The sequence below is a fragment of the Pelobates fuscus genome, chromosome 5 (genome assembly GCF_036172605.1).
Source record: "Pelobates fuscus isolate aPelFus1 chromosome 5, aPelFus1.pri, whole genome shotgun sequence".
Classification (NCBI taxonomy): domain Eukaryota; kingdom Metazoa; phylum Chordata; class Amphibia; order Anura; family Pelobatidae; genus Pelobates; species Pelobates fuscus.
The window spans coordinates 276,714,265-276,741,757 of record NC_086321.1 but is presented as its reverse complement, the minus strand read 5'-3'; the positions used below and the strand labels follow the sequence as shown (position 1 = coordinate 276,741,757).

At 39.7% G+C, this 27,493-nt stretch overlaps 1 protein-coding gene across 3 annotated transcripts; it reads right to left on the bottom strand.

Moving 5' to 3' along the window:
• Positions 1-1,109: 1,109 nt before the first annotated feature.
• CLTA (clathrin light chain A) lies at positions 1,110-26,033 on the bottom strand. 3 transcript variants are annotated; one of them, XM_063455333.1, is made up of 7 exons: positions 25,683-26,033; positions 13,984-14,012; positions 12,115-12,232; positions 9,667-9,778; positions 8,447-8,500; positions 5,131-5,166; positions 1,110-1,818 (listed from the first exon to the last, which is right to left on the bottom strand). In XM_063455333.1, exons 1-7 carry the CDS (start codon positions 25,852-25,854, stop codon positions 1,647-1,649), a joined length of 693 nt encoding a protein of 230 aa, XP_063311403.1. In that variant the 5' UTR covers positions 25,855-26,033; the 3' UTR covers positions 1,110-1,646. The 3 variants fall into 3 exon arrangements, with proteins under 3 accessions (XP_063311403.1, XP_063311404.1, XP_063311406.1); XM_063455334.1 differs by lacking the exon at positions 5,131-5,166; XM_063455336.1 differs by lacking the exons at positions 5,131-5,166; positions 8,447-8,500 and having other exon boundaries at positions 25,683-26,031.
• Between the last annotated feature and the right edge of the window lie 1,460 nt (positions 26,034-27,493).

Here is a 27,493-nt window from a genome sequence, read left to right as displayed (position 1 = left end):
AAGCCAGCTTTGGATTTCAAGCATAGGCCGCCTGTTTAAGAGACTGCTGTCACGAGTTACAGAACAGAGGGAAGATATGGATGTCCATACTGGGCAAATCTACTGTTACCAGCATCCTATGGCAGTGCCTACCAAGGCCAAAAGCCCCTTGGGTTTTTCCACCAATTCACCACCCACATTTGCAGTGGGTCATTCTATAATTTGGATCCTTGCACAGTTCCTGAAAGGGAAGGACTTGGCCTCTATGAGCAGTTAGGTCTGTGAAGAAAGGTGTCAGCTCTATTACAAGCCTGTGGCTAGTGTGTGCTCTCCCTTGGCCCCACTGCAGTGCTTCAATAATAATAATAATAATAATAATAATACCCTTCCTAGTTTAGGGGTTGGTTGAAAGCCTCTCATCCCCATTTTGTTGCTCACCTTTAAGCATCATGTATTTCTCCCTGAGCATGTGTTTGTATTGTGTGACATCTCAGTGGTTTTACTACTTTTATATCTTTTGCAGTCATTTTGCATTATATTATTCTTTAAAACTTGTGCAACCTACTAGATGTGTGAGATAATGACAGATAATTTAGCTTTTTGTTTATCATGTTTATGGAGCCTGGTGCAAGCTAAAAGGTGGTTTTTTCCTTTTCTTAGAAACACCAATTTTGGCAAATGCAAGTGCATTGGCAGTAGTAGAAGCAGAGGAATAGGGACTGTAGTAGGTGTAAGTAGGGGACATGGTAGGAAACATATGCAGAGGGGAACAGGGGTTGTAGTGGGTGTAGGGGCAGAGGAGGAAGATGGGCTTCACTGGGGGAATGGTGGATAGTCGCTGTAGTGGATGCAGGGTAGATAGTGGGTGGAGAGGGATAGGGGTTTTGATAGTAGATAGTGGGGAGGATGGAGGGAATGAAATGTATTAAAAAAAAAAAAAAGTTACATTTACTAACATTTATTCTGCTCGCCTGCACCCAAGATGGGTGGGTTAACATTACTTTGTTTATTAATCCTCGTTTCATATTCCCACTTTATTATTAGAAAGCACTAAATTATTTTCATACGAAAATGTTCCTTCTGTTTTGCAAAGTAAACATTCTTAATTTTTTTCCCTACATATTTTGCTCAGTTTAGATGTGGAGTGTCTCAGTTTTTAGTGAGGATAGCATAATTTGTAAACAAAATGCATGGTGAATGCCAAGCAAACGTTCTTTTATATTTTTATTTAATTATAGGAATATATCATTTATGATAGGGAGGACTTCCATAGAAGTTGGACATTGACAAAATGTAACCCGGAATACAGAATACATTTGTAATGATGCTACTGTTTGTAGATTGTTCAGATCACTATTACAAGCGTTTATCCACAAATCCAAAACTGATGAGAATTAGTATGATGCAGAAAAACACTGTGAGACTATGACTGAGACATGTTGAGTTCCAAATCTCATGTCTAACTAAGTACAAGGGAGAAATGAGACAGATTTCCAATCACACACAATGATCAATATCAAATACAATAGGTGTTTGGTCCAGAAGATTGGGGTTAGGGAGAGGGGAAAAAGAAAAAAAAAATTGGTAAAATAACCAAATTTCAAACATAGCTCCTCTGAGTACAGCTTAAAATATCGGAAGTGTCACGTTCTTCTTGTGTTCTCATTTCAGCGAACCAGTGGAGCCTGCTTTAGAGAAATCAGCACGGAACGCATGCGGGAAACATCTTTAGCCTGCTTGCTAGACTTGGGGTTAAAGTCACAAAGGCGAGCTACACGCTCCCACTCTGTGCCGGGAGTTGTTTCTTCAACGTCGCTCACAAAAGCTTCCTCAGCAGCCCTACAAAAAGTAGCAAGTAGATAATCAGAATAACAGTTTTAAAAAAAAAATGCTGTAAAAACCTAATGTAGTAATACTCGTACAAATCTAAGTGCTGCAGCAATTAAGATCTCCAGTAACCAAGTGGAATACCAACTAGATATTTAATTTAACAATGGTAGAGTTCCATCCTCCTCAATAAATGTAATTGTTCTATGTATGATGTAGATGGTTACATTGTTAACTCCAAAATGACCATAATGACAAGAAATTGGCACCTGGCAATCCTGCAAGTGTTTTTCACTGCAATGTTCTGCTTATTGTGGCCTGCTAATCATAGATATAGTCAGATGGCAGCATTGCATGACTCATGCGTAGCACACATTAAGTGATCGACTTGCCAACCACCAAACTAATACATATGCTTCAGTCAGCTTCTTCCTTCTACCAGCACCACCACACAAGCAGTGTTAATTTTGGCAGCAAATTTCAATTTAGTTTTAGTCAGTCTTTTGACAAAAAGTTATTTTAGTTTCAGTCGTATTTTAGTCATCTGAATTGTTTTAGTCAACTAAATCTCCATAGATTTTAGTCTACATGACTAAAACCTAATGGGTTTAGTTAAAGCCTCTGTCTCATTTGGCCCTTCCCCAGCCCCTCTTTTTCTCTTTGTGTCCTTTCAGCACCTCTAGGTCTCTCTCTTCCAAAGCCCTGGTCTGTCTCTTTTGTCCCTTCCACAGCCCCTCTAGAGTGCCAGGAAAACAAATTCGTGCCCCCACCGTCATGGCCCCCCTCCCGCCGGGAGGAAGGGGTTAAACACTTACCTTTCTCCAGCGCCGGGCTCCCTCGGCGCTGGGGACTCTCCTCCCTCTTCTGACGTCACCGGCTGAAGGCGCATGCGAGGCAAGAACCGCGCGCGGAGTCAGTCCATAAGAAAGCATTCTTAATGCTTTCCTATGGACGCTGGCGTCTTCAGCGGCTGTCAATGAGACAGCCACTAGAGGCTGGATTAACCCTATTATAAACATAGCAGTTTCTCTGAAACTGCTATGTTTACAGCAGGCAGGGTTAACCCTAGAGGTACCTGGCACCCAGACCACTTCATTAAGCTGAAGTAGTCTGGATGTCTATAGTGGTCCTTTAATTTTGGCAGAAATTTTTGATTTAGTTTTAGTCACAGTCTTTTGACTAAAATGCCATTTTAGTTTTAGTCGTATTTTAGTAATCTGAATTGTTTTAGTTTCATTTTAGTCGACAAAACTAACTGCACACAAGCAGACAAGTCTTTGGCAAAGACACCACGAGTACCATAAGTATTGTGATAGATGCAGAGGCTGTGTGTCACACAAGTGTAGTATATGTGATGGGAACTATGTAGCATAGTACCTGGATCCAGATTATTTTAAACAAGATACTGGTACTTACAACTTGCCTACGTTTGTGGACAATTCTAGCAGTCACAATTTTTGGAAAGTATACTGCCTTATGAAACAGTATGTTAGGACCACTAAGTTGTATAAAAAAAAAAAAATATCTGTTTGGGTCAAATAACTAGAGAAAGATTTCAAAGATTAGGCTAGTTCCTATAAAATATGAACTTTGCCAACAAAAATTGTAAAATTTAAATGCAACGTACAGGTGTTCGATACTAGGACAGTGTGTGCACTAAATATATATTTTGAAATTACTTTTGACATACTACACAAACAGCAGTGAATAGCCAATTTTGTGTTATCTGGGAGAACACTGCTTTAAAGTATACTTCACAAAATAAACTTAAACAACAAGGAATGTCTGCTTAATATACGCTTAGTGAAAGTGGGACCGCTATGTTTAATTTTTGTAATTCTTTTTTTGTGTCTATATTCCTTTTTTTGTTGTTGATACATTTAAAAAAGAGCCCAAATTATGTTGATTTTCAGTTGTAAAAGTGATAAAAAAACCAAAAAAAAAAAAAATTTATTTGCCATAGCATCCCACATTGGAACACAAACCCCGCAATCCCTTTAACATAGGGGTCCACACCAGCACAATAACTGGGGGAATAAAGGTCAGTAAGTATCATGTCCTAAGACACTTATTCATATGCCTATGTCAATAAAAGATGGTGGTTTTCGTGGTGGAACACTTACAAGAGTACTGGGAGTTTCATGAGTAAACCTGACTAACTGGGGACAGATATAGCAGGGAAGCATTGTACTTTATTACTTCATCCAACATAACAGGTTGTTAGCCTTTAAGAAACTACAGTCTGGGGATTTTCCCACTTAGATCTGTGTATTGGCAAGGTCTTACATGCCTTCTATTCCAAATGTTGTTATTGTGCCCAAAGTACCTCTCTAAATTACTTCCACTCACTGCTATCTGCATATAAGGTACTTTTATAAAAAGAATATGTGCATTGAATTTACCTCTGTTTGTTCCAGTTATATTGTCATCATATTACCAGAATATACCTGTATTTCCATCTTCCTTTATTAGCAGGGAGGTGTGTATGTAAGCCAATGTGGCCCTACGGGATATGCTAAGCAATGAATACCTCAGACTTGCTTAGGTTTTTCATACGAGCAAAGCCTTTGAGAATAACCATCAAGCAATATTTACCAAGCATAACCACAGCAAGTTCCACATCTTGATACATGCTACCATTTCTAAACACAGACCCATCAAAACCTCACATTTTTTATATTCGATTTCATCATTAACAAGTCTTTAGGCTACAGGGAGGGAAGAGGTAGGATGCATTTAAAATGATTCAAACCATTTCCTAGAAGAGTTTCTCTAAACCATTCACAAATGAAAACTACTACTTTTGAAAAGACAGGCAAAGCCATAAGGCGAGCTTGAAAACCATTGCTACCAACACAATAGCTAATATCAAGCAGTTAGACTAATTTGGTGCACTATAATCTAGTAACACAGATTTTTACTACACTAGATCTAGATTGTGCAGAAGACCGATTCTGGAGATATGCCAGTTTTTATATATCCAATAGTAGCTCACACTTCGCAAAACACTGCAAATTCGTTAAGCCATTAGCAGTTTGGGGGCTTATAACAAGATGAATAGCAAAAGCAACATGAAATTCAAGAAAAGCAAAGTAAATCTAAAGAAAAATGAATATGGGTAAGGAAGAATTACATTATGTAGGATGGAATTTCTTGCACATTTAAGTGCACAAGGGGTGTGTAGCTACGCATGTTGCTCAAACCTTCGGCACACAAAGGGTTAAGTAAGCACCATCACCTTGGACAGATCACTACACACTAGCACTAATCATTGGACAGACAGGTTTGGGAGGGGAAGGCAGCAGTGAGAAGATTTTACTTAACTGTTCTAGGCTGTAGCAATGATGGTTTATGTTTGTGCTTATAGGTGAAGAGAAGAGGAGGAAAAAAAAAGATATAGAAAATTAACGCAATGTTGATGGTAAGCAGGACATGCAGTTCGACATTTAGCTTGCACAGATTTCCTATGACAATGGCACAGTGGCTGCACATTTAGATGGAAACAATGTGAGTGAAATTCTACTGAATACAATGTTGATCAGAGACAAGGCAACAACATCTAATACTGTACCAAATTATCACAATCCATTTGAATAAAATGTAGTAATTCCTAAATAGCAATCCACCAATGATCAGAGTACCGATTGAAGAATCATTACAGTTACATCTAGAATTCCACCTTTGCAGTCAAGAAATATAAAAAGGTTTTCAATAGTACTCAAGTAAACACAGGTTTGTGCAAGATATCTCCACCTTGTGAACGAATGATAAACCACTGTTTCCATTATCACATGGAAACACTTACTTGACTAGAGGATTTTGTATCTGTTAAAGGAGCGCTAAAGTCATCCAGGTCACTTTATCACAATGAAGTGGCCTGAGTGCAGTAGTTCTGATATTTTAACCTTGCAATAGTTTAAAAAAAAAAAAAAAAAATAGACTGCAATGTATGCAATTTCCCTTCTGCGGCACTGGCAGAGTAAAACTAACGTGAAGCGGAAGCTCCTATAGAAAAGCACTGATTCAATACTTTCCTATGGTGAAGCTTGGATGCACGTGCATCATATGTGCTTTGGATTCCCAAAGCTCCTCTACAAGGAGCAGTGGATTAGATATTGGGAAGCAATGCCTAGAAAGCGTTAAGTAAAAACTTTAAAGGAGCACTATAGGGTCAGGAACACACACACACACACATGTATTCCTGACCCTATAGTGTTAAAACCACTATCTAGTCCCCTTGGCCCCCTTTGCATCCCTGAATATAGTAACATCTTACTTGTATTCAAGTCTGAAGATGCTGCCTCTGCTTGTGAACTTCCTCTGACATCATCAGAAGTGGTGACCTGATCCAATCACAATGCTTCCCTATAGGATTGGCTGAGACTGGCAAGGAGGCAGATCAGGGGCAGAGCCAGCATGATTCAAACACGGCCCTGGCCACTTAGCATCTCCTCATAGAGATTAACTGAATCAATGAATCTCTATGAGGAAAGTTCAGTGTCTGCATGCAGAAGGAGGAGATACTGAATGTTTGGATGCATTTTAGGCAGCCATGACCCAGGAAGGATCTCTAACAGCCATCTGAGGAGTGGTCAGTAAAGTTATCACTAGGCTGTAATGTAAACACTGCATTTTCTCTGAAAAGAGAAAAATACCTGAAGGTAATGATTCTACTCACCAGAACAAATTCAATAAGCTGTAGTTGTTCTGGTGACAATATTACCCCTTTAATTCGCCTCATTTCTTACTGCACATGAGGGAGGGTCCTAAAAATACATAGGAACAACAAGACTATAGTGTCAGAAATATCAGTTTGTATTCCTAACTTTATTTTGTTTCTTTAAGGTGCTTTTGAAGGATTTAACAAAAGCAGTTCAGTTCCAATAAACACTAATAGAAGTTGATGTGACAAGGTGTCAAGGAACCCTTAGAAGCCGGTGCTCTAGTTTGGATCAATAAAATAAAATAGCTTACAGTAAAATGAATTTGTGCGTGTCCATAACACTTGATTTTTACTTAAATTTTGTTTTGTAAGCAAAATATTTGCTTAAAATCGCAACCTTTTTGCCTAACTACTTGCATCTCACCTGCTACAGAGGAAAATTCAACATGTACTGTGCCAGTTGTGCACAAAATGGTACAGTAGATAAAAATACAAATATGAAAGCAACATCTTTTGTGCTGATACATTATTCATGTACGCAGAGCCAATATAAACTGCTATAGCATAAAAGGAACACTTCAACCCCCTTAATCACTGCAGCTCGCTGTAGTTTTTATGGTGTCTGGAGTGCCCTGGTGACCACCACTGTAAATAGTCAGTTTTTTAATGGTTTGACTTTTTGCTTGGGGTCTGCCGGGTGCTGCTCTCCCAACGCCAGAGAGTCGTAAGATACAAAGCAGGAACCACTGTTGGCTCTCCTGAGTCAAGATGTGAGGTGTCAGGGTGTTTTCGAAAGTAGGAGCATGATCCCCCTTCCAAGAAATTTAGTAATGAGACACGTAAATAGGGTCATCACAAGATCTAACTGCAGACATATATATCAAAACATTAGTAGATAATGCAATGCAAGAGAAGTTGCACTTACCAAACTTTCACAAACAGATTACACACTTAATTTTGATTACATTTAGAGAATATAAGCAACATTTACTAACAATGTCACAACCAAAGCAGGCAAAATGAACAGACTGGAACATCTCCATCAAATAATAAAAAGCAGTAGCTCAATCTATCAACACAGCTTTGTCACCTTTGAGACCTTTACATATTTTGTAAAGACCCGCAAAGGTGACAATCATTGTCTGTGTGCTGCCAAGGGTGAAGCTTGTGGAAGATAACTGGCACTGCCACATTCTTTGTTCAGTTCATGGAGTGACATGTGCAAGGTGCCAGTGTCACTGTTACTCTCGCACATTCACAAGAGTACAACAATGAGATATATGGAATATATATATCTCACATTTGTAAATAATTTTAGAGATTAACATAATGGTCAATTTCTTAAAGACTGTTGGCTACAAACCTACTTTGCTTTTTTTGATTGTTTATGAGGAATAGAAAGCTAGATCGGTTCAAAAATATCTCTATATTAACATATATGTCTGCATGAACCTGTGGAGAAGCTCTGCTAGAGAAAGTCTTTATCGATCTATAAAGGGTTCCTGCAATTTATTTACAGCAAATATAAAACACAAACAAAAGTTAAAAACATCACAACACAAGGGCGCTCAATGCAACCAAATAGTTAAAGGAACACTAGTCACCAAAACAACTGTGGGTTAATGAACTCCTAAATTACAGATAATTAAGCAGTGAGACTGCAGAGGCGTGATCTATATACACTGCTTCATTAAACTAAAGTTGTATTGGTGACTATAGTTCCTTTAAACAAAACCCATATCCCCTATAAAAGAGGCATATGTCACTTAAAGTGACTGGAATCCCCATCACATTGTTTATCTTACCTATTAAATAAGGCGATTATGTTTCCCCTCCCCCCCAATACCAATACTATTATTCTCTTATTACTCTTATACTGCTACTTTGTTTTTGTAAATAAAACTTAAAAAGAAAGAAAGAAAACAGAATACAAAGCAAGTACAATGAGCTAGAAGAATTAGTAAGTTTGCAACATACACATAACCAATCACGTCAGCGAAGGGTTGTTTGTAGAAGGCTTCATCTGCCACCCTATAGACAGCAAGAAGTCCAAAGAGAAGGCAAGCAGACAAGGAAAAAGGAGAGAGCATTGAAAAGATGCATGAAAGATTTAAGTAAGTCTGGCAAAGAAGATTAGATAACATGCACAACAAGGATTAGAACATAAGCTTCTACAACACTGGCTAAATAAAGGGGAAATCACAACATTAAAAAAAAAAAATCAAGCCACATAAAATAGTTCATTTCAGTTTATATTTTGATTCATAATACACTGTATTTCTGTATTGTGCCAAAAAAAAAAAAAAAAAAAAAAAAAAAAGCTTTCCAGGAACTTGCAAAGCTCTGCCACATGCGGACCTAAATATTATTACTTGCATAGCCCAACCCTGGATCAGAAGAAAACACAATCAGAAGTTTGTATATGCAGGATTTCCCCTTTATAGTTAGCATCTTAGATCTGTTTTCACACTTTAGTACCTGAAAGGGAATAAAAGATTATAAAGACTTCAGTTGGCACATAAAAAATAAATAAAGCCAAGATCGACTCTTTCCAATGTTTTTTTTTTTGTTTGGTTTTTTTTTTAACTAAAAGCGATTTCACTTTACAATACTTACTAGAGAATAAAAATGTTTGCTGTAACCCCTTAAGAACAAACAGAATAGCAGTGTTCCTTTATTCTAATGCTCAAAGTTTACAAAGCAAACGTTTGAGCTCGACCAAGACTGTAGTAATGCTCATTTAACAGTGACAGGGCAGTATATAGCTGTAAATGCTAAATAAACAGCACATTCCATATTTATGGACTAACTGTGCCATCATCAAATATTGGTCATTGGTCCTTGAGGGGATAAATATTTGGCTTTATGAGGCACTAAAATCTAGAAACATGAAAAATAAAGAGCAGAAGATGTATAAATGAAAAATAAATAAATAAAAACAGAAAATTAAGTGCATGCAGGAACCACTGTCTTTTACGTAACACTATACTGTCACACTGCCCGCGCGGCACTTAAAGGTTAAAATTGACCCTTTAAACACCAATGCTGTGCCCACATTAGGCATTTCTTACAACACCCTGTTAAATAAAGGAAAACTAGTCAAATGTGTTACTTTCATCCAGAAAAGACAGAACTTGGCAGGAGTGCAATGTGCAGTGCACGTGCAGCAAACGCCATGTCTCTTTTAGGATTGTTACCGATTATTTGCTTTGGTCTTCTGTAACAATTCGTCCTGCCTGGCGTACCACTCATCCAGCTCCTTGGAAGCCTTCTCTTTCCACTCAGATTCTTGTTTTACAGAGTTAGCATCTGGAGAGATCACAAACAATTCAGATGTTCAAAATCACTTAAAAGGATGCTACGCCAATTCATTTCAGTACCATCACAATGAAAGGACCATAAGTTCGGCTTACAATATCAATGTGCAATTAAACACAGCAGGGGAGATTTATAGAAAGGGATCACTGTCACTTGTGGGATCTAGACAGTTATGTGAAGAAAGAAAAAAAAAAAAAAAAAACTCCCTTAAGATGATGTGTCTGGTTCCATAAGGTCTACTGGGGGAGATGAAGTCTGTTTTCTGTTTTCATAAACTGTTGACAGCTCATGGGAAAGACAAAATATGGCAGTTGAAGCAGTAAGAAGCCCTCTCCTTGGCCACATTTAAAAAAACAAAAACCAAAACCAAAACAAAAAAACAACTACTCAAACAGGACAAAAGGAGACACCACTATATCTTACATATAACTTTTGTTGGGTTTTTCCAGAGATTCTATGAAGAAAATGGTAAGGACAGCTTTGTTTTAAATAGTCTAAAATAAATAATTTTAGACAAAGTGCTAAAATTAATGGAACTAGCAGGATGAAATTCTTATGGATTAGAGATGCACCGAATTTCCGGCTGCCGAAATTTCCGGTCGAAAATGGGCCAAATGTGCCGAAAATTACACCCCTCCACCCCCAGGGCAGGTTGTTAATTTTTTCTTTTAGCAGCGGACTACCCAACATCAGTTGTCCCACAATAAGAAACGCAGCACAGTGAGCTGCTTTGTGTGTGTATACATATACACACACACTACTTATCTGACCATTAAACGTGCAGTGCACAGGAGTTGTAAACACCAGAGAAAGTAGCGCACGGAAGAAAAACTGGTACAGGACAAGCCATGAGCTGCGTTCTCTAGTGTTTGTAACCCCTATGTTGCAGTTTGCTTTCTGGCAGGTGTCGCAGCCTTGAAGACAGACGCTGCCTGTGAAGCTGTCCCGTAGAGCAGAGGGGAGGACTACCAGCTCAGCTTCCCGACAAGGTAACTCAGCAGCGGGGGTTAGAGGGCCGAATCTGGACAGCACATGTAGAACCTGCAGCGGTTGGTGCTAGAGAACTACAACTCTTATCATGCTTTCTCACCCTTTAGGCTCACAGAGCATAGTCAGAGTTTCAGTTTTAAAACTGCTACCTCTTTGACCTAGTAATAAATTCAGGGCTATTACTTAGCTGTCAATTGTGAGGAAATGAAAGTGAAACTAACCCCTTAAGGACACATGACATGTCATGATTCCCTTTTATTCCAGAAGTTTGGTCCTTAAGGGGTTAAACTGATTTTCTTATTATAGGCCAAATTAGCCAAACTGAAAACTATTTTTTTTTTCTAGTTTAGTTATTCTAGCCTTAAAGGAACACTATAGTCACCTAAATTACTTTAGCAAAATAAAGCAGTTTTAGTGTATAGATCATTCCCCTTCAATTTCACTGCTCAATTCACTGTCATTTAGGAGTTAAATCACTTTGTTTCTGTTTATGCAGCCCTAGCCACACCTCCCCTGGCTATGATTGACAGAGCCTGCATGAAAGAAAAAAAAAAAAAAACTGGTTTCACTTTCAAACAGATGTAATTTACCTTAAATAATTGTATCTCAATCTCTAAATTGAACTGTAATCACATACAGGAGGCTGTTGCAGGGTCTAGCAAGCTATTAACATAGCAGGGGATAAGAAAATCTTAATTAAACAGAACGTGCAATAAAGAAAGCCTAAATAGGGCTCTCTTTACAGGAAGTGTTTATGGAAGGCTGTGCAAGTCACATGCAGGGAGGTGTGACTAGGGTTCATAAATAAAGTGATTTAACGCCTAAATGGCAGAGGATTGAGCAGTGAGGCTGCAGGGGCATGTTATATACACCAAAACTGCTTCATTAAGCTAAAGTTGTTCAGGTGACTATAGTGTCCCTTTAAATATAAAATTCACTGTAAGTTGCTGACAAAAGGTCTAATATTAATACAATTATAGAAAAAAAAACTATTTTAAAATGCATTTGGGGAAAAAAGTAATTTTCGGTTTCTGTTTTCAGCCAAGGGCATCCTGAATTTTCAGTTTCGGTGCATCACTATTATGGATGGAAGAGTTTGTAACTTATTTTATACTAGACTGTTTTGAAAGTTATTTAGATACATTCTTTTAATATATCACAAATGTCAAATCATAACATTTAAAAAAATAAAAATCGGTTTATACGATGTGTTAGCGATGAGTTTGCAATTTTAGAAATATAAGTTATGTTTATAGATTCTGAACACCCCAAAACTCAACACCATAAAATAAGATTTAATATACAGTATATTTTATTCAATTAAAATGAGCACTAACCAAGTACTTCCAAACGGCTTCTTTGTTCTTCCCTCCATTTTCGAATGCTTTCAGGCTCAGCCTGTAACCTATCAACTTGGGATATTGCTGCATAGCTATCAGTTGGTCCATTAGATTCCTGAACAAGAAAAAAAGGCAGCAGTTAAAGGATCACTAGACACACACTAGGTGCAATGTGCAGGTTAGGTTACAGCAAGTTATTTTAGTCCTTAAGGCACTCCCTTTCTGCTTACCCTGCTAAAACTGCAGTGTTATCTTTTTGCTATAGTAAATTATTCTTCTTCTTCCCAGAAAAACATCTGGGGGATGAACTTAGTATGATAGCCTAAAGACCTGCTATCGGAATCACTCCTTGGTTTGGCGATTGCTCACTGCAGAATTTACAAAGCCAGGGAATACGAAGCAAATGCAGGAACTTCAAATATCTTATTGTAATATAAATTTACAGTTTCTGCTATTTTTCCATTTTATACAACAGTTGTTCCCAAACCAGTTCTCAAGACACCCATACCAGTCCAGGATCTAGGGATTACCCATTTGTGGTGTTTTTTTTTTTCCCCATCCCTAAATTCTGGACTGGTAGGAGTGCCTTAACCACTGGTTTGGGAACCATTGCTATATAAGAAACAGTGAACTCCATCCTAGCAGTCCCTTTACTTTATATACATGGTGTGTTCTTTTCTGAAACTGCCGATTCATTTCAAATAATTTGCCTCTACCTAGTAGTATTTTATTAATCTAAGTAGCATATCCTTAAAGCTACTTAAAAAGGGAACACCATTTGCTTGAGGCATCCAACCAAAGCCAGCAAGCGCAGTAATTGGAATGCACTATGAATGCAACATGGCAAAAAGGTTGCAATACAGAAATAGCTGTGTCATGGAGCCACATTTATTAGAGGCTTATAGTAGCTACTGAGGATCTCTTTCCATTGAATTACTCTAAACCCTACAGTACATTGAGTAATGAACACTTTTATAAATTACACAAACTATGCATGCACTCTGCATACATACTATACAACAAGCATTCCTATTACCCCTAATAATATTGTACGGTGTGCTTTTTAATCTAGCATACAGTTAGCAATATCAAAGTTGAACCCCTCACACACAGCTCTGGCAAGGGTAGAAACTTTGCAAAATACAGGTACAGAACAGGTTACTAGCCATCAGTACCAGCCATCAGTTTACAGGAAAGTTCTACTCATCATAAAGCTTGAGAGTAATTCTTAGGACAAACCGTGTGTCTCAGACTCCTGTTACAAAAAAGAGGTTTAAAGAATAAAATAGCCCCCACATACCAAAATGAAATGCTCCGAACTGGAGTGTCCCTTGCTGGTACAAATGGGCCATCCTGTAGCTGCACGCAGTCTCACTAAACAACGTATCTATATAATCCTTGATGCGTTTCCGTTTAAGCGTTTCATAGACTAGTCTGCTTAGTATACAGAACAACTATATATCTTCAGGTCACACAGAGGATTTTTAATTGTAGGACTAATGCCACTGGTGGGAAACAGGTTTATGGAGTTAACTTCTTTTCAGAAGCACAGATTCAAAAAGGTGGTTTAACTTTTATCTTGAACTGAATGGCAAAACAAGTACACAGGACCACAAATTTTAAAAAGGAGGGATATGAGGTTTACGGACACAAAGACACCAATGTGTGTCTCAAACAATCTCTATCTATAATGTTGGTCAGAATCATTAAACTAGCTAAAGACAAGAGCTTAGTAGATAGATCCATGTTGCTGTGGACCAAAGCCTAGACTGGAAATGGGGCTTATCTCAAGGAGGCATTTGCTTTTAAAGTATTTCAGTAAAAACTGACACAAAAATAAAGCAAAACAAAAACACATTTCATTACCTGATAATAGTCCCCATTCATTACAGCATCTGTAAGACAAAGGAAAAATATTTTAATATGTACACAAAAGTGGTAAAAACCTGGCAATAGAAGAATACAGAACCAATAAAATTCTTCAAATCACGTCTTTATTAAATATTACATGAAAAAGCATGACAAAAATTCAAGTGTAAATGAGAAAGTGCACACACACTTTTGACAGCAGGGGCAGTATCGGAGCATAGGATTACTAGGATCAATGTACAGGTGCACAGCCAGCATTCATGGGAGAATATGATATACCCAACAGTACAGGAGGTAAAGTTACTTGATTATATAAAAGGTAAAAGTTGTAACAGTTTAATCTGCACTCCAGGGAAATTACCAGTTTGTATATACAGTATATTTTATTTTTAATCAAGTACAGCAGCAGAAGTTTATAAACTGAAGGTGAAGGAAATACATGCACACACTGCAATATATTTTAATACCTAGATCTGTTATTTGTAGACAGGTAGATGCTGGAATCTTTAAGTAGCCCTACAATTGATTAATAATTTAAAGGGAATCTATAGTGTCAGGAAAACAAACCTCCCCTCCCCCCCCCCCCCAATGCAGAAGGGGTTTAAAACCCCTTCTGTCCACTTACATAGGTCCAGCGTCGATGTTCCTTGGCGCTGATCCACCTCCGCTCCTCCGTAGCCGACATCAGCTGGTGAGGAAGACAATGCGCATGTGCAGCAATGGCCACACTCACATTAGGATTTCCCCATCATTCAATGCTTTCCTATGGGGATTCCGGCATTGTTGGAAGTCCTCATGCATAGCATGAGGACGTCCAGCATCAGTTAGGCGGCCAAAAATCATCTAACGATCCAGAAGTCCCTCTAGTGGCTGTCTGGTAGACAGCCACTAGAGAAGGAGTTAACCTTAGCAGGTAATTATTGCAGAGTATAAAAAAAACTGCAATAATTACCTCTTAAGAGTGCTGGAACACTGCACACAGACAACTTCAATGAGCTGTCCCTTTAATGCAATCTTCTGCGTTTAAAAGGCTTCAACGTTAAAGGGATACTCTTCAAAATAACGATCTAAAAGAAATTATTTGGGGGCATAGATGCTGCCCCTACAATCTTGCTATTGTACACAGTGATGTGGGATACGGTGTCCATCCAATGCTTCTTATAGACTAGCACTGGGTAGGCAGATTGTGGAGACTGCGGAGCACAATCATAAGTCCTTAAAGCATCTGATTCATCAAAAGTCATCTTGACTGATTACTTCAATAAAGGAGGAACAGGCTGCAGTGAGGAGACCATCTTTTACAACAGTTTGTTACCTGAGACTCCACCTAGTTTCCTCTTCCACAGGCTTACAACTTCTAGATTTTGTAGTGCTTCAGAAGCTGGATGCTAATCCTGCCACTCATTCAATGGCTGAGCGTGTCAGCTGATCGCTCTCAGCCAATGAAAGCTTGTTTGTGCATTGATCTATGCACAGAATTGACATTAGCAAGCCTGGAACTCTTATTCTTGGCTTGCTAATGATGCCCTAATAACTATGCTGGAGGTGGAGTTAAACCACAGGCAAACTGTGTTAAAACGATTTGTGCATACAGACTCCAAGCACCATAACCACATCAAAACACTGACGTGGTCATGGTGTTTAGAATAATCCTTAAAGGAATATGTATTTCTGATTATATATCTCCACGAAGAAAGGCACACGCTAGGCTTTTTGAAGAAAATTGTCTTTATTAATAACTCACGGGTTACAGCAAAAATCGACGTTTCAGTCCATCATAGGACTGTTGATTTGGCTGAAAGAACACCATGGCACTTAACAAATGTGAGTGCGGGATCGTGGATAGATAGAGATATAGATATATATAAAAACATGATCTACCCTCTGGCTCCTCTAAACATAGTACAATCTTACCTTTATTCCAGTCTACTGGTAATGGCTCTGCCCTTGATCAGAAGTCATGATCTGAGCCAATCACAATGCTTTCCTATAGTAAAGGATTGGATGAGAATGCCGAGGAGGAGGGGGCAGGGGCAGAGCCAAACCCACACTGTCCAATCAGCATCTCCTCAGAGATAGATTGAATAAATCATGCAGAGAGTGGAGACACTGCTTCAGAAAGTACCTCTAGAAGCCATCCGAGTAGTGGCCACTGGAGGAGTCCCTAGGCTGTAATGTAAACACTGCCTTTTCTCAGTGTTTACTACTGAATGCCTGCAGGGACTGACTATACTCACCAGAACAACTACATTAAGCTGTCCCTTTAATCTAAAAGCTATTCAAATGAAAATATATATATATTTTTTTTTGAGGGTGCGCGTGTCTCAATCATGTAGCCAGAATTTTCAAGATTTCCTGACCTGCAATGAATAAGCATTTGACCTTGGAAGGAAATATGTTGGAAAACTTGCTGGTGTAAGCACCAGTATGAGAAGAGATTTGAGAGAGTGAGGTCAAATTAGGCTCCCCACTGAAATATCGGATAAAAATGCAGCATCACTGCTTTCAATAGATCACAGTTTAAAAAAAATGCACTTAGACAACACAAGGGAATCTTAGAAGCCTGACATTGAAATGTTTAACAGTTTTTGGCAAGCATGGTTCAAACCAACACATCCATGCTTGGACACGGCAGATGTTGGCCCCCTAGCCACAGAGGTAGGTTTTAATGTTATAGGGCCAATCTGTTCTGCAGTATTCTGCAATGTTACTTTATTTAATTTAGTGGTTTCAAGATAAGAGTTATCCCACTCTGCACAACTCTTAAAGGAACACTATAGTCACCTAAATTACTTTAGCTACATAAAAGCAGTTTTAGTGTATAGATCATTCCCCTTCAATTTCACTGCTCAATTCACTGTCAATTAGGAGTTAAATCACTTTGTTTCTGTTTATGCAGCCCTAGCCACACCTCCCCTGGCTATGATTGACACAGCCTGCATTAAAAAAAAAAAAAAACTGGTTTCACTTTCAAACAGATGTAATTTACCTTAAATAATTGTATCTCAATCTCTAAATTGAACTTTAATCACATACAGGAGGCTCTTGCAGGGTCTAGCAAGCTATTAACATAGCAGGGGATAAGACAATCTTAATTAAACAGAACTTGCAATAAAGAAAGCCTAAATAGGGCTCTCTTTACAGGAAGTGTTTATGGAAGGCTGTGCAAGTCACATGCAGGGAGGTGTGACTAGGGTTCATAAACAAAGGGATTTAACTCCTAAATGGCAGAGGATTGAGCAGTGAGGCTGCAGGGGCATGTTCTATACACCAAAACTGCTTCATTAAGAAAGTTGTTCAGGTGACTATAGTGTCCCTTTAATGTACATTATCAGAAAGAATATTGCATGCAAATACACTGCCTTTGGGCATTAGTCTGTGATTGCATGGAATTATTGGCATTTATATAGCGCCAAAGTCTGCAGCGCTTTTAAATACTATTAAAGGCACGTTAACAACAAGTGAGTAATGTTTACAGGTTTTATAGGAACAATGAGCCTTCCTACAGGGTTTAAAAAGACAAAAAAAGAAGGGTAGAGTGAAGGAATGGAACGGACACGATGGGAAAGTAGCAAAATTGGAAGGGGAGAGTGAAATGGATAATGTTAGAGTAATAGTAGTTATGCTTGGAGTCTATCAGCTATTCTAAAGAAGTGGACTTTAAAAGTCTGATTGGGGGAGACAGACTGTTCCATAGATTATAACCACTAGCAAGAATGAGTATAACTTTAAAAATAATGATTTAAATCTTACCAACTAGTGATTTAACCCCTTAAGGACCCATGACATGTATGACATGTCATAATTCCCTTTTATTTCAGAAGTTTGGTCCTTAAGGGGTTAAATTTAAAAGGAACACAATGGTCACCCAGACCACGTAATCTCAATGAAGTGATCTGGGTGCAGTGTCCTCTTAACCCTGCAATATTATTATTATCATCTTATATAGGGCCAACAAATTCCACAGCACTTTACAGTTGGTGGACGAACAAACATGTAGTTGTAACCAGACAAGTTGGACGCACAGGAACAGAGGGGTTGGGGGTCCTGCTCAATGGAGCTTACATGCTAGAGGGAGTGGGATAAAGTGACACAAAAGGTAAGGATAGTTTTAGACTAATGACAGTTGCAAGAGAGGAATCAGTCGGGAGCTATTTACAGTTTGATATGCTTTTATGAAGAAGTGGGTTTTTAATGATTTTTTTGAAGAAGTGGAGACTGGGGTAGCATCTAACGGAGGAGGGAAGCGAGTTCCACAGGAACGGTGCAACCTTTGAGAAGTCTTGAAGGAAGAGCACCAGAGGTGTCTACAGACAGAAGATAGACGTAAGTCTTCAGCAGAGCGTAAGGGCCTAGACGGGACATACTTGTGTATAATGGAGGATAGATAGGTGGGAGCAGCATTATGTAGAGATTTGAAAGCAAGAAACAATTTTAAATTGAGCCCTATATCTTACAGGAAGCCAATGTAGGGACTGACCGAAGGGTGAGGCGTGGGCGGAGCGGGCGGACAGGAAGAGGAGCCTGCCCCTGCATTCATTATGGACTGTAAAAGGTGCAAGTTGGTAACACGTAAGGCCACCGAGAAGCGGATTACAGTATAGGTGAGAAAGGACAGTGGAATGGACCAGCACCTTAGTCGCATCAGGCATTAAGTAGGGTCGGATGCGCGCAATGTTTTTGAGATGGAAGAGGCAGGATTTGGCAATAGACTGGACATGAGGCGTGAAGGAGAGGTCGGAGTCGAAGAGAACACCTAGGCAGCGAACCTCCATGGTGGAGCTGATGTTGGCACCGTTGACTTGGAGGGAGACAGACACAGAAGTAGCAACACTTGAGTTTAAGGAAGTTGGCAGCCATCCAGTTAGAAATAGCAGAGAGGCAGTCAAAGACACTGGGAGAGATCAGGAAAGGACAGATAGATTTGCGTGTCATTTGCACAGAAATTATATTGGAAGCCAAAGGAGCCAATGAGATTACCAAAGGAGCCAAAGAGTTTACCAAGTATAGACAGAGAACTGTAGCAAACCCAGGACTAAACCTTGGGGGTCACCAACAGAGAGGAGTTGGGGAGAAGAAGCAGAGCCAGAGAAAAACATTGAAAGAGAGCAATATCTTGTAGACCAATGTTGCAGAGGATGATCAGTGTCAAAAGCCGCAGAAAGGTCAAGAAGAATTAGGATATAGAGTAGTGACCACGAGATTTTGCACCGAGTAGATCACTGAATACTTTGGTCAGTGCCGTTTCCACAGAGTGCTTAGCATGGAAACCAGACTGAAGCAGGTCTAGCAGAGAGTTAAAAAGATTCCTAATTGTAGAGATCTTGTCAGTGAAGTGAGTTGCAAAGTCTGAGGCGGTCAAGTTAGTAGATGGAGGAGAAACAATAGGGCGAAGAAGAGAGTTAAGTGTGTGAAATAGTCGTTTGGGTTCGCGGGAGAGTGCGGTTATGAGGGTATTGAAGTAATTTACTTTTGCAGAGGAAAGAGCCCTGCTGTATGAGCACAGCATAAATTTATAGTGGAGAAAGTCAGATGCACAGTGAGACTTTCTTCAACAGTTCTGGAGCATTTTTGGAGGTATCGAGTCAGCATGGTGTGCCAAGGTTGTTGTTGGGGGTGCTTGCTGTGTTTAAATGTAGGAGATGCCATGACGTCTAGTTGAGAGGAGAGGGTGGAATTGTAGAAGGAAGTTGCAGAGCTCGGATAGGTGAGGTTTGAGATAGGTAAAAGGAGAGTTTGGAGATTAGTGGAGTAATGCTCTAGGTCCAGACATTGGAGGTTTCTGTGAGATTGCAGACGGTGGTGTCAATTGGGTCTTAGGTATGCTGATGTCAAAAGTCAGCAGATGATGGTCAGATAGAGGAAAATGAATATTGGAGAGATTAGAGGTGGTCAAGAGATTGGTGAAGACGAGATCAAGAGTTTTTTCCGTTATATGGGTTGCTAAGTTGGACCATTGCGTAAAGCCAAAGGAGGAGGTTACAGAGAGCAGACAAGAGGCATCAGTGCAGTTGGGGTTGTTGATTGGGATATTATAAGGGAGTGCTAGATGAGAGGAAGTGGGGAAGCCAGGAAAAAAAGTGCTCAATGAATAGCCTAGGATGACCGGGAGAGTAGCGCTATCCGAGGGGGACAGCCAGGTCTCTGTAAGTGCAAGTAGTGTGAGTGAGTTTGAGATGAAAAAGTTGTGTATGGCTGCTGATTTTAAATTACTGCAGATGGAGCGGGCGTTCCAAAGTGCACACTGAATGTTGGTAAGTGAGGGTAAAGGGCAGGGTATTGTGATGGGGTTTCTGGGAGTGTAATAAAGAGGGGCATATATAAATGTGGATGGGGGGGGTGAGTGAAGTGAGTGTAAGAAGAGATTTTTATACTGAGGGAGAAGGAGGAAATAAAGAGGAGGAGGAGAAGACAGATCATGACTGTGAAAAAGTAAATTGGAATATCAAGAGCAGGTAAAGGTATATCATAGGTACTTCCACTGCACTGACCAAGTAAAACTATGTCCCGTGGCACGGAAGCACCATTGCAAATAATTTAATGGGAAAATTTAAATGTGTGCTCAGTGCTTGCCTAGAAGAGTTTCTGTACCCTTTTTTTTTGAGTTTCTGTTGAATGTTTTAATTTATTCGAATTACTTTTGAATATTCTCTGCTGGAGATAAGTGATATATTTGTAGAAGACATCATAAAGCTTGTTGCAGATTCTTCACATCACTTCCGTACATTTTAATACCATGTTGATAGCTTGATGATGTTATTTTGTTCAACTTTTCTCAATAAACTGAATTAAAAACAAAAGAAAGTATTTCCCAAAAGGCAGCTTTCAAAGTCGACACATTTCAGCAAAAGTGGCACAAGAAAGGATTAACAATGAAACTGGGGAGTTTTGAGGAGGAAATTCCTGTGAGAAAAAAAAAAAAGTTCAAAGGGCACCACCGGAAAGCCGATCCAGCACATTTTGTCAGAAAGCTTCATTTGGGAAACAAATAGAAATAAATCGGAAAACTGTTCTACGTCTGACATCCTCAAATATGAAGTGTTCACATAAGAATAGGCTATATAAACCATTTTATGCAGAGAACTTGCCATGTGGAAGGTTTCTAAATCAACTGGTATTTTAAAATGTGCTAACTCAAATTACATTTTAACTCCAAGGCAATGTTGATACCAATGTTTGTTAAAAAGTACGCTTAATGTACCATAACACCTTATTGATTTGTTGCCGTGCCTTGGTTTCAAGTCAAACATTCGAGCCATTTAACAAAACTGGGGTTCTCCAGCCCAGCCCCTCACATAATAGACAAGATACAGTTCTGCATGGTCTCACAAGCCTTGTACTGTAAAGATAGGCTGAATGCAATGAGGGTGCTTTTTCCTCACCAAATAGAAAGTAGTCACAAGCAGGTCTTGTTATTAATAAAGTGCCAACAAATTCCCCAGCGCCGTACAATAGCTGGACTAAAAAAACAAGTAGTTGCAACAACGCAAGTTGGATGTACTTAACTAGGAGAGTGCTGCCAGTTAAATTAATCTTTTCAGTGCTGTCAGTGCCATACTGGCCTGAAAAATGACCCCTAAAAGTGTTGCCTCTTTACTAGAATTTTATTTTCTGTTGAGTCAATGAAAATAAAAACTTAAGCTTTATGGTGTCCCTCCACCATAGTTCCTAAATTCCAATTCCATGTACAGGAACAGAAGGTGTTAAAGACCCGGGTCAAACGGGTCAAACAAGTTTACCTTCTCGATGGAGTAAGAAATCTGTTTAGTACATGGTGTGTGTGCGCCTAATAATGCTTAAAGACTTCATTAATGTTACAGTAAAAAGAAAGAGTGGGTATTCCAAAATCTCTATAAAAGGTGTCAAAACCATATACATGAATAGTGTTCCCTCCCCCCCCCCCCCCCCCCCCCCCCCCCCCCACACACACCTTGGTTATTTATTGTGTGTAGTTTTAACGGGATTTTAATTGTACGTTTGCACAGAGTAAGCCCCTGAGGAAGTCTTCGCAAAACATGTGGTTCGAGGCTGATTTGGAACACACGGTGATGTTTTTGTAGATGCTGTGCATGTTGTATATTAATTTACGTACAATAAACGGGTGCGTTTTATAGATTAGTGATTGTTCTGCCCAGCAATTTAATGTGTAGCAATATAGGGAATCACGATTGTTGATGTCCATCCACTAAGACATCTTTATACAGACTGCCAAGCATTTATATTCAACCGTTGCACTCCACTTGTCTCTGAGTACAAACAATTGCTTCTATTGGAGCTTTAATCACCAAAATGAGCAATATATAAATTATGAAATAGTTACATTGACTGTGTTGGAATTTCACTTAGTACTTTTCCTATGCTTGACAAAAAGGTGGAGCCGGCACTAGTGACATCTGAAAGAAAAAGGTTCTGTCTTTAGAGGATCCTGCTGTGTTGTGGGATACTCTATAGACCATGTTTTTCTTCTGTGCATGCGCTAGAGTACAACGCTGAAGTGGACTCCTGGCAACTGAAGCGTCATGGGGTCAAGAGGACTGGTAAGAGCATGGCAGGTGTTGCAAGGAACATGTTCAGGTAAGTATAACTCACCTTCCCCGCAATAACAAGAAACACAGCAAAGCCACTGTCGGGGGTGATTGTAAATTATGCAAAGACCACACACGATGACAGAGCCGTTTTTTACTGTTACTGTGCTATACAATGTAAGTTTTGTTCCTTCTAGGTTTGCTAGATCTCTATATGTTGGTATAGTTTTAAAGTTAAGTAGTATGTCACTGGAAAAGATCCACTAAATAAATATTGACACTGGACTCTGCTATGTACTGTTGAAGCAATTGGAAAACCACTAGCCAGTGTAATGGTCAGCAGTAAATATATTTGCAATTATAGAAACATTAAACAATCCAAGCCCCATAACTAAACCCACTGTTGAACTTATGGCACCATAAGAGTTACTGCGGCATCCTCATATAATGTTATCACAGTTTGCCACTTACATGGGGACCAAACTACTTCCAGTCTTCTCAAACAGTGGAGTGTTGTCAGTTTGGTGCAAAATCCAGCCTCTACGGTTTGAGAAGGCTGGATGCCTATAAAGGGTTTGACAGGTTATGGTCGGATGGCATCAGGACTTTAGTGGTTATGGTGCTTGGATTGCCACTTAAAAACAAGACTTTTTCTGATGTATTTATAAATAATTATGGACAACGAATGCACGACAAACATTTATAAAGATTATGTGCCAACAAAAATTAAAGCGTTTCCCCCCCCCTCCACACAATAAGGTGGAGACCATTCTAGTGTGTTTGGCTCTAAAAGATAAATGCCATTTCTCAGCTCGTGGCATATGTTTGCAGCATAATCATCTTGAACCATTTTTGTAAAAAAAAAAAAAAATTATCTAAAAAATAAATATGTGCTTGAACAAGAAAAATGCACATAGGGCATCTCCACTTCCCAAGTACATATAGGAAACAACATTTTCAACTCCAACAGTAAAATGATTTATAAATATTAGTATAAAATGACTGTTTATGTCTTTTAGAACTTTGCATTGGAGCATAGAAAAAGTTAATCAGGAGTAAAATGTTAAAGCCTTAGATCTTTGGTTATGCAACACGGATTTTTTTTATTTTTTTGCAAATGTCAAGTCTGGCTGGTTTCATACAAAAACATATACACAGGCTTGATTCACTTTTAAGCTTGGGAGCGGCAAGGGGGAGACAGACATTCCCACTGGTTTCTTCAAGTAAAATCTGTTAATCACTTCCTACTGTGAGTTTTAATGTGTCGCATAGTGATGGAATTGCAAAACAATGCCATGCACCAAAGGGTTCCAAGTGTGAAAGAATATCAGTTTGTTCTTTCAACATAAAATGTTTAAAAAACAAAAACATATATAATATGAAAATAATCTTGAGCCAAGGTAAATCAGCTGGTTAGATCAGTGGTAACAAAAAGGCTACCCAACTCACAAGTAAGTGTCCTGGGGCAAGACACCTAATGGTATAGCTACATCTACCTCAAAGTCATCATAGATTGTAAGCTCGTTTGAGCAGAGCCTTACTCAGGTCTAAATATCCCTGTTCAAGTAAAGTGCTGAGGAATATGTTGTTGCTCTGCAAAAGCCAATGATAATTACTTCACTTTCAATAATAAATATTTCCCAGTTTAACAAATTAACTATGCCTATTGGCCTAATCAGATTCTGAACAATATGTGTAGTCAAGATTTTAAAAAAAAAAAAAGTAACTAAAAACAATATTAGGCTTTCCTCTCCCCACAAACTAGCATTACAAAATTCCAGCAATTTAATTTGAAATATATAATCAAAACCATTGGAAGAATACTTTTAGCATGGCTATTTCATGAATCCATTACATTTTAAATAACACATGGTTACTTATTGCACATTCTTGGGTCATGCAGACTGATTACTCAGTAACTACAAGTAAGATTTAGGCGAAAACATTTCTGTTGAATATTTCTCACAAATTAACCAGCCCAATTAGTTCTGAGAGCAGCATACATAAGAATTCAAAAGGCATTTTAGGATTTACCAAAAAAAAAAAAAAAGTATATTACTAGTTCACACTTACAGGGATTAAAAAGGACCACTAAATGCACCAAGACCATATAATTTAAGTAAAGTTGTCATTTAAGTGCAGTGATCCTATAGTTATAGCCAATCAATGTAAACACTGCTGTGTTTTGCAGGGTTTAAAAAAAAAAAAAAAAAAAAAAAAAAAAAGCACCTCTATGAGGAGCACTGAGTTAGCCGAGATAGCGATGCCTCCAGGATGACTTTACGGGAGGCAGAGCTGGAAATGGTGGTGCATATGGTAAGGGCTCTAAACTAAATAGGAACTACCGTGCTATAAATATAGGTTTATATTCTTTAATGTTTCTTTAAGTCATTTCCAAGAAACCTTACTTTCAAGAGATGTCAATATTAGCTAGAGTTGAATGGATAGCACAATCAGCTCTTACATAAATATTACAAGGGTGGCCTGTAAATAAGCCACTCAAATATCCACTGCACAGTATGCTGATAGCTTAGCTACATATCCCCTAGGACTGGCCGAGAAAACAAGGCAATATGTTACGCAAATCCTGGTGATTAACAGCACGACAATGGGACATCTGGGGGAGGGCTGTATTTTTCTTTTTAGTAGCACTGGGCAAAAACCATAATGAGGAGAACATTCAGTTTTTGTAGTTTATCACCCATTGACTTGAAATGTTCACACACTGCTTACAACAGTTATTCCACTCTAAAGACATCAACTCAATGTCAGGAGTGCTCTCTACATGAACTGCAGCAAACCCCTCCCCAGCACAGCTCTGAGATACCTGCTGTGGTACCCACAGTCTGAGGATGCACCTGGAACTTTGCAGTGTGACCTTTTACCTAGAGACATGTAACCTTAGCCCAGGCAGCCAGGCTGGTTACTGCTGTTACAGTATATGAATGGCAAGATATAGATATAATAGACCCATAATAGATATAGATAACACGGTCTGACATCCCTTCATGTTATCATAAGCCGTGCCGGATCCATGGAAGGGGTTAATGTCCTACTAGACAGACAGACACTCAGACACACACACAGACAGACACACACAGACAGACAGACAGACAGACACACACACACACACACACACACAGCCAGGCCGGCCTGTCACATGACACTCACCCACAGCACCGTCCACCGATACCGGCAGCTCCCCGCTGTCCAGGATGCTGAAGCCCTCGTCGTTCTCGATGCCGGCGATCTCGCTCTCTTGCTGGGCCAGGAAGGCGGCGGCCGGGTCCTCCTCGGCGGACACCCCATTACCGACTGAGTCAAACATGTCGAAATCCGCCATGCTGAGACCGGCAGAGAGAGGGAGGGACCGAGCTGGCGGGAGCGGGGTGCTGGTAAACCCGGGGAGAGGAGAACGAGCAGCGAGATCACCGACACACAACCCCCTCTGCTGCTCAGCACAGCCGGCGATTAGCCAGTGATGGGCACCGGAAGTGACGCGCACCGGGATTCAGGAAGGAAGAACGTACCACGTCATGGGGAGGGGGGAGCGGAAACTGCATGGCTCTGTGTCAGCTGAATGCAGGCGGCCAGGGGCAGCGGGGATAATGCTGAGATAACCCATCAGGGATAGCTTTACTAATGTGGGGGCAGGACCACCAATACATGTACTTAATCACTTGTATTAATTATCAATACCAGTTATTAGCAATGGGTATTAGTTATCAATGATATTTATTATGAGTGTCAATTATCATCAATGATCAATATCAATTATTATAAGTGGGTATGGGTTATCAATGTTATCATCAGTGGGTATTGGTTATGGAGGGATGAAGGGAAGATAACCTGTCTTGCTCATTCATTTAGAACCGACTTGCACAACTTGGCAGCAAGTAGGAGCCAAAATAAATGGACTAAACTTTTTTTCTAGTGTATTTAGGCCTCACTTTACAAGTAAAGATATAAAATTACTTATAAAAATACAGATAAACACACACACACACACTGACAAGCATACAGAGACACACACATTGACAGACATACACATACACACTGACAGACATGCAGATACACACACTGACAGGCATACTGGTCAAAATATACACTCTTATAGTCACCCTCCAGTTTCCTACCTTTTGGGTGCAGCAGGGTGGCTTCACTGGTTTACAGTGTGCTGGCTGAGACTGTTTGGAGTTGGGGGCTGACTCTTGCAACCTGCACCCCCTCCTCTCCAGCAATCTCCTCTGTCTTCCCCTGCCCAGACCCCCTCCTGACTGCCTCCCCTTCTCAATTCCTCCGATGCTCCTGATAAGCAAGGCAAGACCCATTGAGTGGCCATAAGTAAAGGAGACACCTTAGTGTGCGGGCCACACAAAATCCTTTGGTGGGCTGTATGTTGTGCAGGTCTGATTTATAGTGTTGATACCGGAGAAACTGACGGAAGCCAAGCACAGAGAGATGGACACAGGTTTCTTCAGGAAGGAAGAGATTCACCGAACGGGACTCAGAGGGACTAATGTCACCAAAATACAACAAGATCTGAGCCCCAGACAATAGTGTAGGCTCCTTATATAGGCATGTAACTCCTCCCATAATAAGCTCCACCCACACATACTCTTACCCAATCAATCGAACAAGAACTAACTTCCTGTTTGACCACATGGCTTGCCCAGCACAATGGAGGAGGGAAATACTACATCCGGTATTCTCGCACATGCTCCGTACACTACTGATTGTATCTTTGCCACGTGCAGCCAACCGACCGATACACCAGTATATGCACGTACACATGCCACGTGGTAATCTCGGCCTACTAAATTTATTTTTACCGAGATTCCACCACATTCCCCCCTTTGATGCCTCTGATATTTTCACAATTCCGGAGGCATCACTTAACCATAGTTTGCATATACCTCAGGTTGCCATGAACCAGACCAGACTTTGCGACTCCCTAAAAGACATGAATCCCTCAACATTCC

Coding starts and splice junctions, on each gene's coding strand:
- CLTA (XM_063455333.1), bottom strand. CDS start 25,854: ATGGCGGATTTCGACATGTTTGACTCAGTCGGTAATGGGGTGTCCGCC. Junction 12,233..13,983: donor TGAATGGGGACTATTATCAG/GTAATGAAATGT, acceptor TTTCTTGTTCAG/GAATCTAATGGACCAACTGA. Junction 5,167..8,446: donor GCTGACGTGATTGGTTATGT/GTATGTTGCAAA, acceptor TTCACCTATAAG/CACAAACATAAACCATCATT.